The sequence below is a fragment of the Orcinus orca genome, chromosome 14, assembly GCF_937001465.1.
Source record: "Orcinus orca chromosome 14, mOrcOrc1.1, whole genome shotgun sequence".
NCBI lineage: Eukaryota > Metazoa > Chordata > Mammalia > Artiodactyla > Delphinidae > Orcinus > Orcinus orca.
The window spans coordinates 32,361,812-32,380,541 of record NC_064572.1 but is presented as its reverse complement, the minus strand read 5'-3'; the positions used below and the strand labels follow the sequence as shown (position 1 = coordinate 32,380,541).

General features: G+C 36.0%; 1 protein-coding gene across 8 annotated transcripts in view; it reads right to left on the bottom strand.

The window, feature by feature from the left end:
• ADK (adenosine kinase) overlaps window positions 1-18,730 on the bottom strand; it is a 485,652-nt gene that overhangs the window by 83,550 nt on the left and 383,372 nt on the right. For all 8 annotated transcript variants that reach the window (XM_033434179.2, XM_004273086.3, XM_049697247.1 and 5 more), the window contains one exon: window positions 4,489-4,524. In XM_033434179.2, coding sequence (XP_033290070.1) covers window positions 4,489-4,524 — 36 coding nt within the window. The remainder of the gene's footprint in view (window positions 1-4,488; window positions 4,525-18,730) is intronic.

The following is an 18,730-nucleotide window of genomic DNA, read 5'->3' as shown; positions in this document are numbered from 1 at the left end:
CATACATTGCCTCACTTAACCACAGCGTATTCTGCTTTGTTTCCGAAATAGGAACTCCTATAATAATTACGGGGTTCATATGATGTGTCAGCTTCCATCCTGTCTCATACTACCTCCTCCTCACTCACTCCGTTCCAGTCACACTGGCCTCCTGTCAGTTCCTGGAGTACACAGTACATTATGCTCTTTTGTGTCTGTGGGCCTATGTACTCTTGTTCCCTCTGTTTCAAATTTGTTTCCCTATTGTTTGTTTGTTTTGCTTTTTTCTGTCATAGCTAGATATTTGTATTTTTCAAGTTTTCAAAGTGTTAGGCAGAAAGTCAGTGCTCAGCAAATATTTGTTGAATGAGTAAGTGATTAAATGAAGAGAATTTGAAGACTATCGTATCTCTTTCTGTTAATCTAGTGTTTTAAAACTGTTGTCATTTGGGACTCAGTCACCTAAGGAAGCAGCATTGTACTCTCTTAGCCAGCATGACCTGACTTAGTGTCTTATTTCCAGAAACTCTTGGTGATCATTCACTGCATTCTTTGTATTTGTAAGGAACACAGGAACCTTAGAAAAATCTTGGCGAATTCTTTGGGAATCAATATCTCCTGAAACTCTCTGGACTTGCTATCCAGTGCTGATCAGTGGAACTTTCTGTGATGATGTATATGTTTATATCTGCTCTGTCCAATATGGTAGTCCCTATCTACGTATGCATGCACTTCTAATGTGCCAAGAGACTGAGGAACTGAATTTTAAATTTTATTTAATTTTAATTTAAATAGCCACACGTGACTAGTAGATGCATATTGGATAGCACAATTCAATACTTCCCTCTCTCAGTGGTATAAGATGATAGAGTTGTCATTGCTCAGAGAAAGACTACAAGCCTGGAAGCCTCTGGGTAGAGTCATGGGCTGTAGGGAAAGTAGGAAAATGTTAAAAGATTGCTTTATTTCCTCTATGGTTAGAAGTATTGTATTTTAGAGATCTAAAATAAGAAAATTAAAATTTGTTGCCTGGAGTAAAACTGAATAACTGATCCAATAGAAAAGGTATAAGTTATCTTCATCATTTGGCATATACTCTATTTCACTGAGAATGAAAATATAAAAAATATTTTTTATTTAGGTTTTGGAGGTATGCCCTTCACTTTAATTTAAATCAATTTTCAATACTGCTTTAAAAAGGTTTCATAATGAAACATGTTACTAAGTACCTTATTTTTATTTAGGTTCTAAAAATACAAACCTTTAATCAGTTCAAGATAAGGTTGATTTAAAAACACTGCAGTCTGAACCGATTTTCCAAAATAACAAAAGGCCTCACGAAACTTTTTACCCAAAGAATTGTCATTTTAAATTCTTAGCAGGTCTGTCATTTAAAACAGGGCACTATGCAATTTTCCATCAACCTATATATATATATATATAAAAATCCTCTCTCTTCTGCTTTGTGCTCTGCCCAGCTCGTTTTTATCTCATTCTCCAGTGCCCTCCTAAGCTACCTCTTCTTACTGAAAATTGCCCAATTTGTTTTAAAGATTAAAGATTTTTTTTTTTTTTTTTTTGCGCGTTACGCGGGCCTCTCACTGTTGTGGCCTCTCCCGTTGCGGAGCACAGGCTCCGGACGCGCAGGCTCAGCGGCCATGGCTCACGGGCCTAGCCGCTCCGCGGCATGTGGGATCTTCCCGGACCGGGGCACGAACCGGTGTCCCCTGAATCGGCAGGCGAACTCTCAACCACTCTGCCACCAGGGAAGTCCAAGATTTTTTTCTTAAAGAAAGATTATCTAAAATTTGCAGAGAAGCTAACCAGAATATCATAAACAATGCTGCTGAAGATATTTCCTGATGAATAAACACTGGTTATTTTTAGAGGCATTTAGATTGGTCTCTTAGCAGACAGATCACTAGTGGCAACACTCAGTGGCTTTGGGAACTGATTGGGATTTATAACAGAAAATGAGGGTAGGACAGTGGATTTGTGGGAAGAAAAAAATGCCCACCTTTCCTTTCTTTTTTAATTTTTTTCATTTCTCTCCTCTCATTCATGCCCCAAATTAAGAGGTAAAATTAAAGTTGGGAGGAATAAGACAGATTTTGTCTAGTTTGTCACACTACACTTGAGAGCACTGACACATTTCCATAGACATTAAACTGTTAAGTGATTTATTCTTGTTTGAGTCTTTAAAAATACCAAGTTTCAAACCTATGCTTTCATATCCCTATCTAATGAACTTAGGAAACTTTCATGACATTTTAAAATCATTCAGTTTCTCTAGATAGCATGCCATACATGGATTATATTTTATTAACAATACTTATTACTTCAGGGTATTCTACTCATGGCTCTTACAGATTCTGTGATGCGTATAATATTTTAGGGAACCCGTGAAGGGACACGTCAAGACACTGTGTGCTTTTAACCAATCTAACACATCATTGTCAAATCACCAACTGAGTCATCTTGCTATGTCAGGAGGTAATAAGGTATCCTACTATAATCATCATCACTTTGTTTATATGCTGTAATCATTTATGGCAGATTTATGGTAAAAAGAAACAACTCTAGAATCAATGAGTAAGAACTAACGGAAAGGTTAATATGGTGCTGGTTAGTAGAAAATAGAAAAAGTAGTTTGTTGCTAAGACTGTATTTAAACCAGGCATATACAAAGCATGTAGCTCAAGAGGGCAATAAAACTATGAATTAGTAAGGTTTAATAAACTATTAGAAATTATTATCAAGGTACTACTGAATCATGATCATTTGTTATACATAATGTTATATTTCTAAACATCTACAAAATTGGTTATTTTCTAGAACCAAAATACATTTTTAAACGTTAGCACAGAAAATAGGACACAAATTTATACTCTTCAGCCTTTTATCTTTGGAGAATTTTGATGTAACAACAGAGAGTATTAATTGTTAATACTGAAATTTCACATCAGTGAAACTTTAAAACATGGCTGAAAACATTTACGTATAGTTTCATGATCAAAACATTTGACTTTTAAATTGAATATTCCCTTCGTTACACTTAGCCCTGTATATCAATTGCCAGTTTGGGAAATGACAAAGTGAAACTTAAATTAGATAAAAATTACTTGGAAATCTTTATTCCTTCTTCTTCATGTGACTCAACCCCATATTCATGAGAATATGTTAAAACAAAAAAAGCAAACTCCCAAGAAACTATCAAAGTTGCCATTAATTGAGCATTATGAGGCAGAGTTTCATACCCTGATACAGTTTTTTTCATAAGATCTTGAGAGTAGAATACTTATACCACATGCTCACTATCTTCCTCCAAGAAAAGGAAGCCCTATGCCTGGTTGTCAAGTCCTATGACATGGATAACATACACATGTATCACTTTGTTGCTTGATAATGGATCTGTCTTTTGTACATTTAAATAACATTTCCATCACAATTTCATACAACACCTTTCTCTAAAGAGTTCAAAGTGAGCTTACTAATATATCCAGTCAATGCTCACAGCTTCTGTAGATGGTAGACAATACTGAGTATGCAAATAAGGAGAGAGTTTCTGTATGTTCCAGCTCTAGTCAGATTAAATGTTAAAAAATTACTACCATGAAACATTCCAAGTTGCTGTATAGAACACAGTATTCTATGTAATTCTAGCTAAATAAATATGATAGTCATAAAACTCACCAACTCAGTGAATTCTCTATCAATTAACCTGCGCTGAGATTAGTCAGTGTGGACTAATGATGGACTGGAAGGTAGATATTATGTAGGTAAAAACATAGTCTTGTCTATTAGCTTAATTTTGCCAACAACAACCACATGGAGTTTGGAATCTTGACAAGATAATATTTCTATTTCTATGAGGAAAACAGAATCAATTATTTGGAAAGTAAAGCAAGTATCAATAGTTTGTTTCAGAAAATGTATATGTTTTATGCTACCAAAAAAAAGAAGAGAGAAGAAAAAAAGAGATTCAAACAGGAAGTTTATATGAACAGTATTTAAATTAATCAGTTCCTAACAACTGTTAAGTACAACTTTTGGAAATTAATTTACATAATGATAATCTACATGTGGTAGGGTTGAAATTATTTAAATGACATTATATTTCACTATTTAGTCTTGCTCCACCACTGCTTTAGCAGTGAATCCTTATGAAATGTAATGCAGCTAATGAGGTAGCTTTTTAACTGAACAAACTGACAGGCCCCATATCTGCAGAGGCAGCTTGAAACCGTGCCCAACCTCTTGGCTTCCCAAGAGGCTTTTCAAAATTCAATAAATAACATCTGTAGGCGATGTTGGGTGCAGACCTAGCAGAGTGCGTCATAACACTGTGCTGGCAGAACAAAGAAACCATGACGACTGCCAAGTTTCCATGGCAACTGCTGCGAGGCTCTGAGAGTATAATAGCACATCAATCACTGTCCAAAAGAACTTCATTATCAGCTAGAAGAAACCTTTAGGATCTGTTTAGTGTACAATTGTGGGTTAACTCACCTCAAAGCCTTGCTCTCTAGCAAAAGTGGCAGCTTCCTGAAATAAAAAAAAAGGAACAGTTAATTATAAAGTGCTAGGTAATGAAGAAATAATCCATTTTGAAACTCATTCAGTCTTCTTTTTACACAATTATCTCAATATATCCACATAGTTCAATTTTTATTCTTACACCAAAAAAAAAAAAAGATTTCTTTTTACCTTGGCATGAAAAAAAAGGCAGCATAATGTCAACACACTTCAGAAGTTGAAATAAGATATAGTACATGTTTTTACTGTAGCTGTCACTGTGAGTTCAGGTGTTTTGACCCCAGCAAAGAAAATCATTTGAAACCTAAGGAAGATGCTGATGGTTATGTTTTTAATTAAAACAATACCTTACAGAAAAACGTAGAGAAAATACCTGTAGAGAAAAACGTCTGCTAAAAAATGTACAGATTCAAAAAACCCACCACTTCGTAATTCCTGATGAAATTTATTCAGGCAAGGATCATCAATGGATATTAAATTCATTAGGTGAAAGGATGACGGGGAACTGGGTATTTCATGGAATCAAAGTATCAAAGATCACATGCTGGTCATGGGGAGCAAAGTATAACTTTATAATACAAGGATCAAGCTGTCATCACTTTAACCAGCGATCGATCCTATCACTTATCATTAATAATGGGATCACCAAAAACACTGTGTCTTCTGTAATGATGCAGTATAAGGTACACAGCATCAGCTATAAAGTTTTTAACATGAATTAATAAAAATTTTATTTAATAACTTGCAGTCTACAGGAAATATAGAGGATAGGAGAACAAGTTAAATGATACACTGAGAAAGCAAATGAACAAATCCATAATGCAGGACATTATACAGGACAAGTAGCTTGGTTTCTTCAATAAGTCAATGTTATGATAAAGTGGGCAGGGGAAAAATGACCAGGAGCAATATACAGATTTTAATTGGAAACTGTTTTGAAGAAACCAGCTATAAAATACATTTTGGGACAAGTGGAGAAATTTGATTATGAAATGGGAATTAGATAATATTAAGAATTATCGATTTCATAAGGAAAATGTTCTAGATTTTTAGAGGTGCATCCTGAAGTATTCTGGGATAAAATGGCATGATATATGTAATTTATTTTAGAAAACTTAAAAAAAATAAAGTGAAGCAAAAATGGTAAAATGTTAATGACTGAATCTAGATGTATTCAGTATTACTATTTTTTTGGCCTGTTTGAAAATTTTTGTAATAAAAAGTCCCCACCCCCCATTTCTCTTTGATATAAGATGGCAGGGTAACAGAAGTTGAACATCATTTAAAAAATACAGTTAAAAATTTTAAAACAATATTTTTCTGAATATTAAATATATCTTAAGGGCACAATCTGATGAACCTTATTATATACTCTAATGCCCTTATAATAGGTTATCAAATGACAAAAAACACATCTGTGTAACCAAATCCTTTCCCTTTCTTCACTCTGCTTTGCATATATATTTTCATTTAGTACTGATACAGAAAATGGAGGCAATATTACTTTTCCATTCCACTTCCCCCTTGAAAATGGAAAAAAAAAAAAAAAAACTGCAGACAACTGTCAAGAGCCTCTACATCTTAACTTACATTCCTCCAAAATTATCTTTGCCAAGAGATATTAATAGAAGGATGGGATGTGAGCCTGAGTAGTGAGCAGATCCAACTAAAACGACTGCTGCACCAAACCATGTAAGGCAGAAACTACAGTTAATGTCTCCAGCACAAATCTGGGTACCATCTACATGTTAAGGAAAACACAGGGAAGAAAAGTATGTATGCACTTATGGTCCAATATACTAATAGCATATAAATTTAAAGAACCACTTTGAGGGTTTGAAAAGGTCGAAACAGACGATTACAGCTGAACACTGAAGTTAATAGAAAGTGATAAGCTGAAAGTACAACTCCTTAGGCTGTTGACTACAGAAGCATAAGGCTGATTGAGTTAACCTTACTTGATATAGATTTTAAAAAAATGGAATTATGATCTTGACAATTGTTGCAAGCAAGGTTAGCCTCTCTGACAATTTACTTACACTAGAATCTTGTATACCACACAGTCAATAATATTTGCTAGCCTAGATGTCAAGGAAAAGGATAAAGTTCAAAAGATATCAACGTAGAACTTTTCCAAGCTGTCCAACTCAAGAACTAACCAAGCTAATTCTTATATGGAAAAGACAACTAAGAAGCCCTGCAAGAACTACTTATTTACATGGAACTTTATCAGAGGCACAAAAGAAACCTAGAGGACTATAAGACAAAGTTAATATGAAGAATCTGTATGACTGAAGTTGCACTAAGACGTAAAAACTTAAAATTCACATACAGTAGTTAAGTTGCCTTTTTAATGTCCAGTTCTGTTCCCACAAATGTAAGAAGCTATCGACTGTGATCTGTTATGGTATAGTAGAACTGACTAATTGCAAGAAGGCACATTTATAAATGTCAGATCATTATTCTTTAAGGAAACTGGGCCCTAGGACACTTCCACATCTGTAAACTATTCCAAGCACCAACATATTTCTGACTGAGGAAGGACATGCTGAAGAAAAGTCAACTCAATTTTCTATCTTAGCGCCCCCTCACACAGGTTTGCAGAGCTGTGCCCTGTCACTGAAAAGCTAAGCACTTGTTCTATGGCTTAAAAAGATCTTATCTCCTGACTTCCTCCCACCTTCTTTTGATCTTGGGCTGGTGCCCCCAGTCACTCCATTAGAGAAGGCAGCTGGCTCACATCACTGCAGACTTTCCCACAGCTAACCTCTGATCTGAAGGTGTTTGTAGATACAATGATAGAACAACATTTATTTTTCCCTCTCAGCAAAACAAATAAAACAACACAGGGGAACAGTCTGACCCAGTAAGAATTTTAAGCAGAATTTTCGTCTTCAGATTCACTGCATGGAGAAACAGAAAGAAAAGGCATTAGGTCAGAAATCAGGGAAGAAAAAAGGGGCATAAATGGTGGGCAGAATAGTAAGACAAGTTCCAAATATCAAGGGTAATTCCAAGTGAACTGATCACACTAAATTGAAAAGGACTTTTTAGCGTGCCTTCGCAGTAAAAGTGAGAAAAGAAAACAAGCAAGTCTCCATCTGTGCTGCCCCAGGGCGCCACGTACTGAGTTTCACAAATCTAATGAAGCAGTCAAGTTAAAATCCAACCACAGAGTGAATGTGACATGTGGAGAACAGCTAGGGTTAGAATAGAGAAGCAGAGCGGTTCCTAATGCAGGTGATTATCCATGTGATAATCATTATATTTACAGGCTTTCTATTTTAGATCTGACATCAAAAATCACAAAGGAGGAGGGATTAAGGAAATAAACAACCGACACAGAGGCTTTCCTGCTCCCCTGAGAGTGCAGCACTTTCATTCATGCATGACAAGCAACAAAAGCAAAAGGCCAGGAAAGAGTATTTCTGAGAAGGCTGGATTTCACATTAACACTTCTTTCCATTTTGATAACTTTCACTATTATTCAGTTTCTCATACAGGTCACATTTTCAAAATCAGTTCCCATTGTTGTCTGTGCTATAGTACAGTATCATTTTTGGTTTACAATGAATGATACTCACATAATATATCTTTTACAACAACAAAGCCATTTTTTCCTTCCTGGAATTGAGTGTTGTGAATAAAATGACATATAATTAAAGTCTTAGACTCTCATCTACATCACACTGTTTAGGATTTGCATTAGGCTTGCTGCTTCACCAACCAGGCTAAAAGGATGAAACAACAACCAAGTATGGTTTTTTGAGTAGAGGTTTAAAAAAAGCTGAAATTCGCGGTTAATGAAAACTATGGAATACTTACATTACAAGCTATTTAGAGGGATTAGCAAACCACTACCAAAAAGCACAATCCTCAGATTATACAGGAAAGGAAGGAAAAACTCAAGTGTGTGTCTGTGTGTATGAAAGACAACAATTTCCTTTATATTCAATTGAGAAGAAAACTGTTTTCTCTGCATTTTGTCTGATAATACCCTGACTTTATAGAGAATTATCTAATCACAAACTAAAACCATAACTAGTCCATATTGTTATTCTAATTCCAATTATTTGTTACTAGTTATATAGAAATACAAATGATTTCTGTGTATTGGCCTTATATCCTGACACTTTGCCAAATTTGCCTATTAGCTGTAGGAACTATTCTTTTGCTCCTGTAAAGAAAGATGTTCCTACTAACCATACTACAAAGTTATTTTAAGAATTTAGCAAATGCCTTAAAAGGTTACCTCTCTTTTCTCCAGGGTGATCTGAAGGGTATAAATACTAACTACCACCACTACCATAGCTCATAACCCTTGCTCTCCCACTTCCTGCTCTACACTTCAAGGCACTGAACCCAGTTACAGCTATTATCTGCTTGCTTATGTTACCACTCTACTTTCTGATAGTGGACATAAGGGGTCTTGGGTATAGGCTGAAACTCCATGGACTGAAGCAAAAAAGGGAGAAGACCCAACTTAGGACCAAAGAAAGGTAACCTGTGACTATCCACTGAAAGCAGCCCATCCATTCAAAACAAACTATTCTGTTACCCCAATGCAGACAGGAAGCAGAAAGTTCACTGGAGTTCCCATGGTCTTCACTCAAGTCACAGGAGTCCAGGGCTTTAGGAGAAGCCAAGGGAGAACCGAGCCACCAAAACAGTTCTGCTGTTTTGTTTGTTCATCTCTCCATCCAAATAGAATCTACCCTGCAAGGACAGTTTTAGGCTAACAGATACTATTATGCTAGAGGTATATCAGTGCTACAGCTGTTGCAGACCTTACAATGGTATTAGACTTTGACATGATAATATTTGAAACAATACTGTAAATCCTAATGGTATGGTGTACATGAGAGTCTAAGATGGAATGTTATCTATGTCTGTCTTTCTCTGTATAAATCTATGTATAAAAATCTCTATATATAAATAAAATTCTTAAATTTGTATATACATTTAGATGTATAATGCCTTTTTCGAAGGGCTTTAAATGCAAGATAGTACTGGTCAGGAGGCAGTTACAGCCAAATGGAAAGAGTACAGGGCTTAGAATCAGAAGACCTACACTAAGGTTGCTGTTTTACAGCAGCTCATTTGATATGTAATCTTGAGCAAGTCACTCAGTATATCGGTTTATATCAACACAACTGAGGTCAACAAAACCTACTGGATTGTTGCTAGGAATAAATAAAATATTTAATGTGAACTGTAAAATCATTTTGCCTATTGAATTCAAGATCTTGGTAAGATCTTAGGATAATTTAAACAAATGAATTTCAGAGCATCCAGAGTCCATTCAATGATTTGTCCTATCTGTGGATCATATGTGTAGTAGAGAAGCGTCTGAATTGGTTGCCTACTACATTGATCCCTAACTGGTGATGTTCAAATTCTTGTAAAATTCCCTCCCCTTTGAATGCGGGCTGGACCTAGTGACTTGCTTCTAACAAATATCTGACAAAAGTGATGGGATATCTTGTTTGTCCATCCTCTTGCTCACATGCTCTCACTCAGCTCTTGCTCTAGGGGAAATAAGCTGCCATGTTGTGAGGACCCCTATGGAGCGGCCCATGACTAACAACCAGAGAGGATCTAGGGCTTGCTAATAGCCATGTGAGTGAGCTTGGTAGTGAATACTCCCCAAGCAGAGATATGACTACAGCCCTGGCTGACATCCTGATTACAGCCTTGTAAGAGAATCTGATTCAGAGGCACCAAACTAAGCTGTGCCTGGACTCCCTATCCACATTTTAGACATGAGGAACCTAAGCCTTAGAGAGGTTAACTAACATGGCCCAATTCAGATATTTTCTCATTCAGATTATGCTAATCCTTAAAAAAAGGTCACAAAAATCAAATCAAACAAGCGTGGCTAACAAATCAATCGTAGGTGAGCAAATTATGGAAAGATAATTTAGATACATACTATCTAAATGGTTTTGTATACCTGATTATGATTAACCATTTCTTAGCTGTAGCAGTGATATACCTCTAATTCATGCTGACATTTAATGATAAAGAACTACCTGCTGTTTTTTTCCTACAATATATTATAAAGACTTATGTTGCTTAAGCCTCTAAATATTTCTTCATGCTATCCTTCAGACTATGAATTACTTTTTCTTTATGCTATCTACAAAATCATTTATATATTTTCTCATGAAACTGCATTAATGTTATAGTACTTTTAATATTAAACTATTTCTGAAGAGGAAAAGTTTTAATTTGAAAATAAAGTAAACAAAGCCTAGAGAAAATTGTTAAAGAAAATATAAATCTGGGAAACCCCTTTTAAAATGTTTCATTTACGAAAATATCTGCACTGGTTTTTCCAAACAATATAACATACAACTTTGGGGAGATTTTCAACCTGTACTCTGACATTTATTACCATATGCTTCCTGTCTGCAGAATGCTGAACAGAAATATTATTTAACATTTACTGAGTGCCAAAATCTCTGTGGGGCAATGTATAAACTATAAAGACATGCATGGCCCCTATCCATTAGGTTTATAATAAAAATCAGATAAACATATATAAATTATACTTTCATAAACATGACTGAAAAAAAATTACTCAAATTACAAGCCAAAAAAAATTAGGTTTAGTTTAGAACACAAAATGATTTGATAGACGTGTCTATTCTACTAAGGAAAGTTGTTAATTCCCACTGTTAAGCATATTTAATGGTGGTAACTAAAGGAAAACAAGTTTAGGAAAAGTGCTTCATCAAAATTTGACTGACTAGCTATTTGGGCTAACTTATAGAATAATCCAAGTTTTTCAGTTGCTGAAGAAAGAAAAAAGAGATGCTAGCATAAGAAAATCATCAGGGTAGCAGGCCTCTTATTGGGTATTTTATTTCCATTTTTAATGAGATAACATGTGCTTGGCATAAGGAAGGCACTCAACAAATGTCAATTATTTTACATATTTCATTTGATCCTCATGAAAATCCCGTAAAATAGGTATTCTTCTCCTTTCACAGATGAAAATCTGAAGGTTCAGAGACATTAAAATATGTCCAAGACCAAAAAACAAGTAATCGTAATAGCTGGCATTTGGATCTGAGGCTTTCCAAATGGTTTGTGCTGGTCTGCTACTGATGAACTCTTTTAGCTGTTTTATGTCTGAAAAAGTCTTTATCTCGTTTTCATTTTTCAAAGATATTTTTACTGGGTATAGAATTCTAGGTTGACAATTTTTTTGTCTCAGTGCTCTAAGGTCCAGCTTGTTTTAGATGCATTCTTATCTGTTTCTCTGTACAGAATATGTCTTAAAAAAAAACCAACCTGTCTGCTTTTAAGATTTTTTTTATCACTGATTGTATGCAATTTGATTATAATGTTCCTTGGTGTAGTTTTTTCCTTGTTTCTTTTGCAGTTTGTTGAGTTTCTTGGATTTGTGGGTTTATAGTTTTCTTCAAATTTGGAACATTTTCACTCTTTATTACTTCAAATATTGTTCTGTTTCTCCTCTCCAGGACTCCAAGTATGTATGTTAGGTCACTTGAAGTTGGCCAACCCCTGTATTATGCTATTAGTAGAATATTTATAAATTTTAAAACAGACATTTTTCTTCTTTACTGAATTACCAGTGAGGAACTGAAGGCCCTATGGAGAGCAGGCTACACAGCTTGTTAGCCTTAAGTAAAATGTATATCTTTAGGTCTTGTTTCCTTCATTCACTGGCCAAAAAAACCCCTAAAACCTAAATCACTCATATTAATAAAAAGACAGTAAAAGACAAGATAAATAACCAATTCTTACAAGTTTAGACACATGTTTACATGCGGCAATGAGAAAGGTATTACTGATCAGTGCTAAACATTAGACCAAAAACGGAAAGGAAGACCTCACGATGGGGAGAAACTGGCATTCTTACTAAGTGTCTTTTTAATAATTCTTCTCCCTCAAATGTGCACCCGTGTCTTTTGCATTTTCCATATTCCATGAACGAAGCTTCCTAAAGTGTCAAGGTGTAATAATCACTGCCAAATCAATCCGACCTTCTGTGGCCACTCTGATGACGCTAACGGCAGAACCTGTCATAAAAGCTCCTCTACTCTTTGAGTCTCTTGGTCTTTTGAGGGAGAAGACGAAATAAAATTGGAAATCACAGTAACATTCACAACCCAAAATATTACTGAATTAAATTAAGAAAGAAACTTATAGGACTACACTGTGACTTATTAGCACAACAAAATATAGTAAAAAACAGAGAAGCATCTAGTTTCCTACCTCTAGTGGGGAAGGGGGGCTGGGGGCAGGAAAGGCAGTTCCTCTTCCTCCTCAGGTCAGAATTTTTAACCTATGGATATGTACATAACACATTCCATACAAGTATCACCAATAACCAGTATTATTTTCTTCCTTCTTACTAGGTGACTCACAATAATTATGCGCAGAGTGTACTGTAATACTTATGTCTTAGAAACAAGTCCAACACAGACAAACTTAGAATTTTCACAATGGTCAGTAGGAAGTAACAAAAATGGCCATGGCAGTAACAATGAATACAGGTCTCTCAAGGAAAGGAAAAAAAACAAAACCTACGCCAAAAATGAAACTACAAAGAAGTCAAAGGAAAAAAAATCTAATGTGCATGAAAAACAAATCAGCCAAATGTCAGGCTACTAAAAAAATAATCACAAAAAGATGATAGAAAACACCCAACAGAGCATGTAGCAGGCCCTCCATAAAGGATTAATTGAAAGCATAATTCACCAATCCTTCCTCTATGATAATTAGGTTTAAAAAGATACTTTTGAAATGCTAGTACTGCATTTGATTATGAAGTGGGAGCCAATCATTAGTCTACAAACTAGACTCAAGAAATGTCTATCTTTCTACCTCACAAACATCATTTGTTTTCTTTTTCTTCTTTTGGTCACATCACACAGCTTGCAGGATTAGTTCCCTGACCAGGGATCAAACCCAGGCCCCCTGTAGTGGAAGCACAGAGTCCTAACAACTGAACCGCCAGGGAATACCGCCCCCCCCCAACAGCTTTGTTCCTCACAAACCTTTTGTCAGAATCTGAGATAACACATTTTCTAATCCTAGTGCTTCCCTGTGTGTTTTGCTGTCTCTGTAACAAAGTATGAGTTTTCACTACATATTAACAAAATGCTGGGAAATGAAGGTAATTCAGCACAGAGGTAGTAATGAAGTGCTGACATTTTTTTTTTAATTTTTAAATTCAATTTTATTTACTTTTTTATACAGCAGGTTATTAGTTATCCACTTTATACATATTAGTGTATATATATCAATCCCAATCTCCCAATTCATCAGCCTCCCACGCCATCATTTCGCCCCTTGGCGTCCATACATTTGTTTTCTACATCTGTTTCTCTATTTCTGCCCTGCAAACTGGTTCATCTGTACCATTTTTCTGGGTTCCACATATGTGCGTTAATATAGGATATTTGTTTTTCTCTTTCTGACTTACTTCACTCTGTATGACAGTCTGTAGATCCATCCACATCTCTACAAATGATCCAAATTCGTTCCTTTTTATGGCTGAGTAATATTCCATTGTATATATGTACCACATCTTCTTTATCCATTTGTCTGTTGATGGGCATTTAGGTTGCTTCCATGACCTGGCTATTGTAAATAGTCCTGCCATGAACATTCGGGTGCATGTGTCTTTCTGAATTATGGTTTTCTCTGGGTATATGCCCAGTGGGGGATTGCTGGGTCACATGGTAATTCTAGTTTTAGTTTTTTAAGGAACCGCCATGCTGTTTTCCATAGTGGCTGCATCAATTTACATTCCCACCAAACAGTGCAAGAGTGTTCTCCTTTCTCCACACCCTCTCCAGCATTTGTTGTTTGTAGATTTTCTGATGATGCCCATTCTTACTGGTGTGAGGTGATACCTCATTGTAGTTTTGATTTGCATTTCTCTAATAATTACTGATGTTGAGCAGCTTTTCATGTGCTTCCTGGCCATCCGTATGTCTTCCTAGGAGAAAAGTCTATTTAGGTCTTCTGCCCATTTTTGGATTGGGTTGTTGTTGTTTTTTTTTTCCAGTAGGCAGGCCTATCACTGTTGTGGACTCTCCTGTTGCGGAGCACAGGCTCCGGACGTGCAGGCTCAGCGGCCATGGCTCACGGGCCCAGCTGCTCCGCGGCATGTGGGATCTTCCCAGACCGGGGCATGAACCCGCGTCCCCTGCATCGGCAGGCGGACTCTCATCCATTGCGCCACCAGGGAAGCCCTTGTATTCCTTTTATTTCCTTTTCTTCTCTGATTGCCGTGGCTAGGACTTCCAAAACTATGTTGAATAATAGTGGCGAGAGTGGACATCCTTGTCTTCTTCCTGATCTTAGAGGAAATGCCTTCAGTTTTTCACCATTGAGAATGATGTTTACTGTGGGTTTGTTGTATATGGCCTTTATTATGTTGAGGTAGGTTCCCTCTATGCCCACTTTCTAGAGAGTTTTTATCATAATGGGTGTTGAATTTTGTCAAACGCTTTTTCTGCATCTATTGAGATGATCATATGGTTTTTCTTCTTTAATTTGTTAATATGGTGTATCACATTGATTGATTTGTGTATATTGAAGAATCCTTGCATCCCTGGGATGAATTCCACTTGATCATGGTGTATGATCCTTTTAATGTGCTGTTGGATTCTGTTTGCTAGTATTTTGTTGAGGATTTTTGCATCTATATTCATCAGTGATATTGGTCTGTAATTTCTTTTTTGTAGCATCTTTTTTAGTCTGGTTTTGGTATCAGGGTGATGGTGGCCTCACAGAATGAGTTTGGGAGTGTTCCTTCCTCTGCAATTTTTTGGAAGAGTTTGAGAAGGATGGGGGTTAGCTCTTCTCTAAATGTTTGATAGAATTCACCTGTGAAGACATCTGGTCCTGGACTTTTGCTTGTTGGAAGATTTTTAATCACAGTTTCAATTTCATTACTTGTGATTGGTCTCTTCATATTTTCTATTTCTTTCTGGTTCAATCTTGGAAGGTTATACCTTTCTAAGAATTTGTCCATTTCTTCCAGCTTGTCCATTTCATTGGCAGTAGTCTCTTAGGATGCTTTGTATTTCTGCGGTGTCTGTTGTAACTTCTCCTTTTTCATTTCTAATTTTATTGATTTGAGTCCTCTCCCTCTTTTTCTTGATGAGTCTGGCTAATGGTTTATCAATTTTTTTTTATCTTCTCAAAGAACAAGCTTTTAGTTTTATTGATTTTTGCTATTGTTTTCTTTGTTTCTATTTCATTTAATTCTACTCTGATCTTTATGATTTCTTTCCTTCTACTAACTTTGGGTTTCATTTGTTTTTCTTTCTCTAGTTCCTTTAGGTGTAAGTTTAGATTATTTATTTGAGATTTTTCTTGTTTCTTGAGGTAGGCTTGTATTGCTATAAACTTCCCTCTTAGAACTGCTTTTGTTGCATCCCATAGGTTTTGGATTGTGTTTTCGTTGTCATTTGTCTCTAGGTATTTTTTGATTTCCTCTTTGATTTCTTCAGTGATCTCTTGGTTATTTAGTAACATATTGTTTAGCCTCCATGTGGTTGTGTTTTTTACATTTTTTTTTCCCTGTAACTGATTTCTAATCTCATAGCATTGTGGTCAGATAAGATGCTTGATATGATTTCAATATTCTTAAATTTACTGAGGCTTGATTTGTGACCCAAGATGTGATCCTAGAGAATGTTCCATGTGCAGTTGAGAAAAAAGTGTAATTCTGCTGTTTTTGGATGGAATGTCCTATAAATATCAATTAAATCTATCTGGCCTATTGTGCCATGTAAAGTTTGTATTTTCTTATTAATTTTCTGTTTGGATGATCTGTCCATTTGTGTAAGTGAGGTGTTAAAGTCCCCCACTATTATTGTGTTACTGTCGATTTCCTCTTTTATAGCTGTTAGCAGTTGCCTTATGTTTGAGGTACTCCTATGTTGGGTGCATATATATTTATAATTGTTGTATTTTCTTCTTGGATTGATCCCTTGATCATTATGTAATGTCCTTCCTTGTCTCTTGTAACATTCTTTATTTTAAAGTCTATTTTATCTGATATGAGTATTGCTACACCAGCTTTCTTTAGAGTAATCTTGGTTGTATGTTCTTCCCTTTCATCACTTTAAATATATCATGCCACTCCCTTCTGGCTTGTAGAGTTTCTGTTGAGAAATCAGCTGTTAACCTTATGGGAGTTCCCTTGTATGTTATTTGTAGTTTTTCCCTTATTGCTTTCAATAATTTTTCTTTGTCTTTACTTTTTGTCAATTTGATTACTATGTGTCTCGGTGTGTTTCTCCTTGGGTTTATCCTGCCTGGGACTCTCTGCACTTCCTGGACTTGGGTGGCTATTTCCTTTCCCATGTTAGGGAAGTTTTTGACTATAATCTCTTCAAATATTTTCTTGGGTCCTTTCTCTCTGTCTTCTGCTTCTCGGACTCCTATCATGCGAATGTTGTTGCGTTTAATGTTGTCCCAGAGGTCTCTTGGGTTGTCTTCATTTCTTTTTATTCTTTTTTATTTATTTTGTTCTGCAGCAGTGAATTCCACCATTCTGTCTTGCAGGTCACTTATTTGTTCTTCTGCCTCAGTTATTCTGCTATTGATTCCTTCTAGTGTATTTTTCCTTTCAGTTATTGTATTGTTCATCTCTGTTAGTTCTTTTATTCTTCTAGGTGTTTGTTCTCTAATTCTTCTAGGTCTTTGTTAAACATTTCTTGCATCTTCTCAATCTCTGCCTCCATTCTTTTTCTGAGGTCCTGGATCATCTTCACTATCGTTCTGAATTCTTTTTCTGGAAGGTTTCCTATATCCACTTCATTTAGCTGTTTTCCTCGGGTTTTATCTTGTTCCTTCATCTGGTACATAGATGTACCTCTGCCTTTTCACCTTGTCTGTCTTTCTGTGAATGTGGTTTTTGTTCCACAGGCTGCAGGATTGTAGTTCTTCTTGCTTCTGCTGTCTGCTCTCTGGTCAGTGCCGGCATTTTTATTGTACTGCACATTATAAAGTGATTGGGCTAACAGATGGGATTTTGTTAAAAGCAATTTTGACTTATTGCACATAGTATTACAAACTGGCTTCTACCTATATCCATTTTAGAAACTTTTCCCATTGGTCACCAATCTTGGCCTTTCTTTTTGACTTTTTCAAATAGGACTTGATGACTTTTCTAGAGGGATGAAGGGTTTCTGCATAGTGTAAAATTTAGGAATAATTATTTTAAGAAATAAAACGGGTACTCGTTTCCTTCTATCCCTTCAGAGGTGTAATTTCAATCTCTCTCTAAATTTCTCTGCATCACAAATTACTGTTCATTTCCTGAGTAAATATTTTCCCTCCTTCAGGTCTTTGGTCAGTTTTCCCCACTTACTCCTGCACATTTAAGCCCTTTAGTTTGGATTTTTCCAATTCCACTGGATAATTTAATAGGTGAAAAAATGAGACTTTTTTTGATGCTTTAGGGTTTGAATTTTGCCATCCTCTCCTAGAAACACTCCTCCGTATTTTTCTGTTGCATATCATCTTTCCCTTTCTCTCTCACCTTTCTGTTGCTTATCTTCTTTCTCATTCATTACCTGCCCTATATAGTCTTATCTAGAAATTCAGCTATCAACTTTTCAATCTTTTCTCTCTTTATAGTTTTATGGGGTAATTTCCTTTATTCCTTTCGTTTGGTATCATTCTCAGATATCCTGCCTCACTTCCAGAGTCGCTTTGCACTTGACAGCTTCCAAATTCTGCCAAGTATATTTTACAAGCACAAGGCCTATAATATCTAGTCTTGTTTCCATTCTTACTGACAGAATACTAGGTCAGGCCTGTACTACCTCTTGCCTAGATTATTGCTATAGTGTTTTAATCAGTCTCTAGTACCAATCACACTCAGTTTGAATGTACCCTTACATTCCGACCATTAGATCCACCTTCCTAAATATCAACTCTGATTAGCCTTTGTTCAAAAAGCTACCTACTACTTCCTAAGAAAAGTCCCAATTCCATAGCCTGACTTTCAAAGGTCCTCCATAAAGTGCCCCTACTTTTCATTTCTAGCCTGATCTTTTACTATTCCCTTGTACATGTACCAGATGTCACTCAAACTAGAATACCTGCTATTCTCTGAACATGCCCCAGGCTTTTTTGCCTTCATGCTACCTTGCACATGTAGGCACTAAATGAATTAGAATACCCTTCAACCACCCTTGTCAAAATACTACCA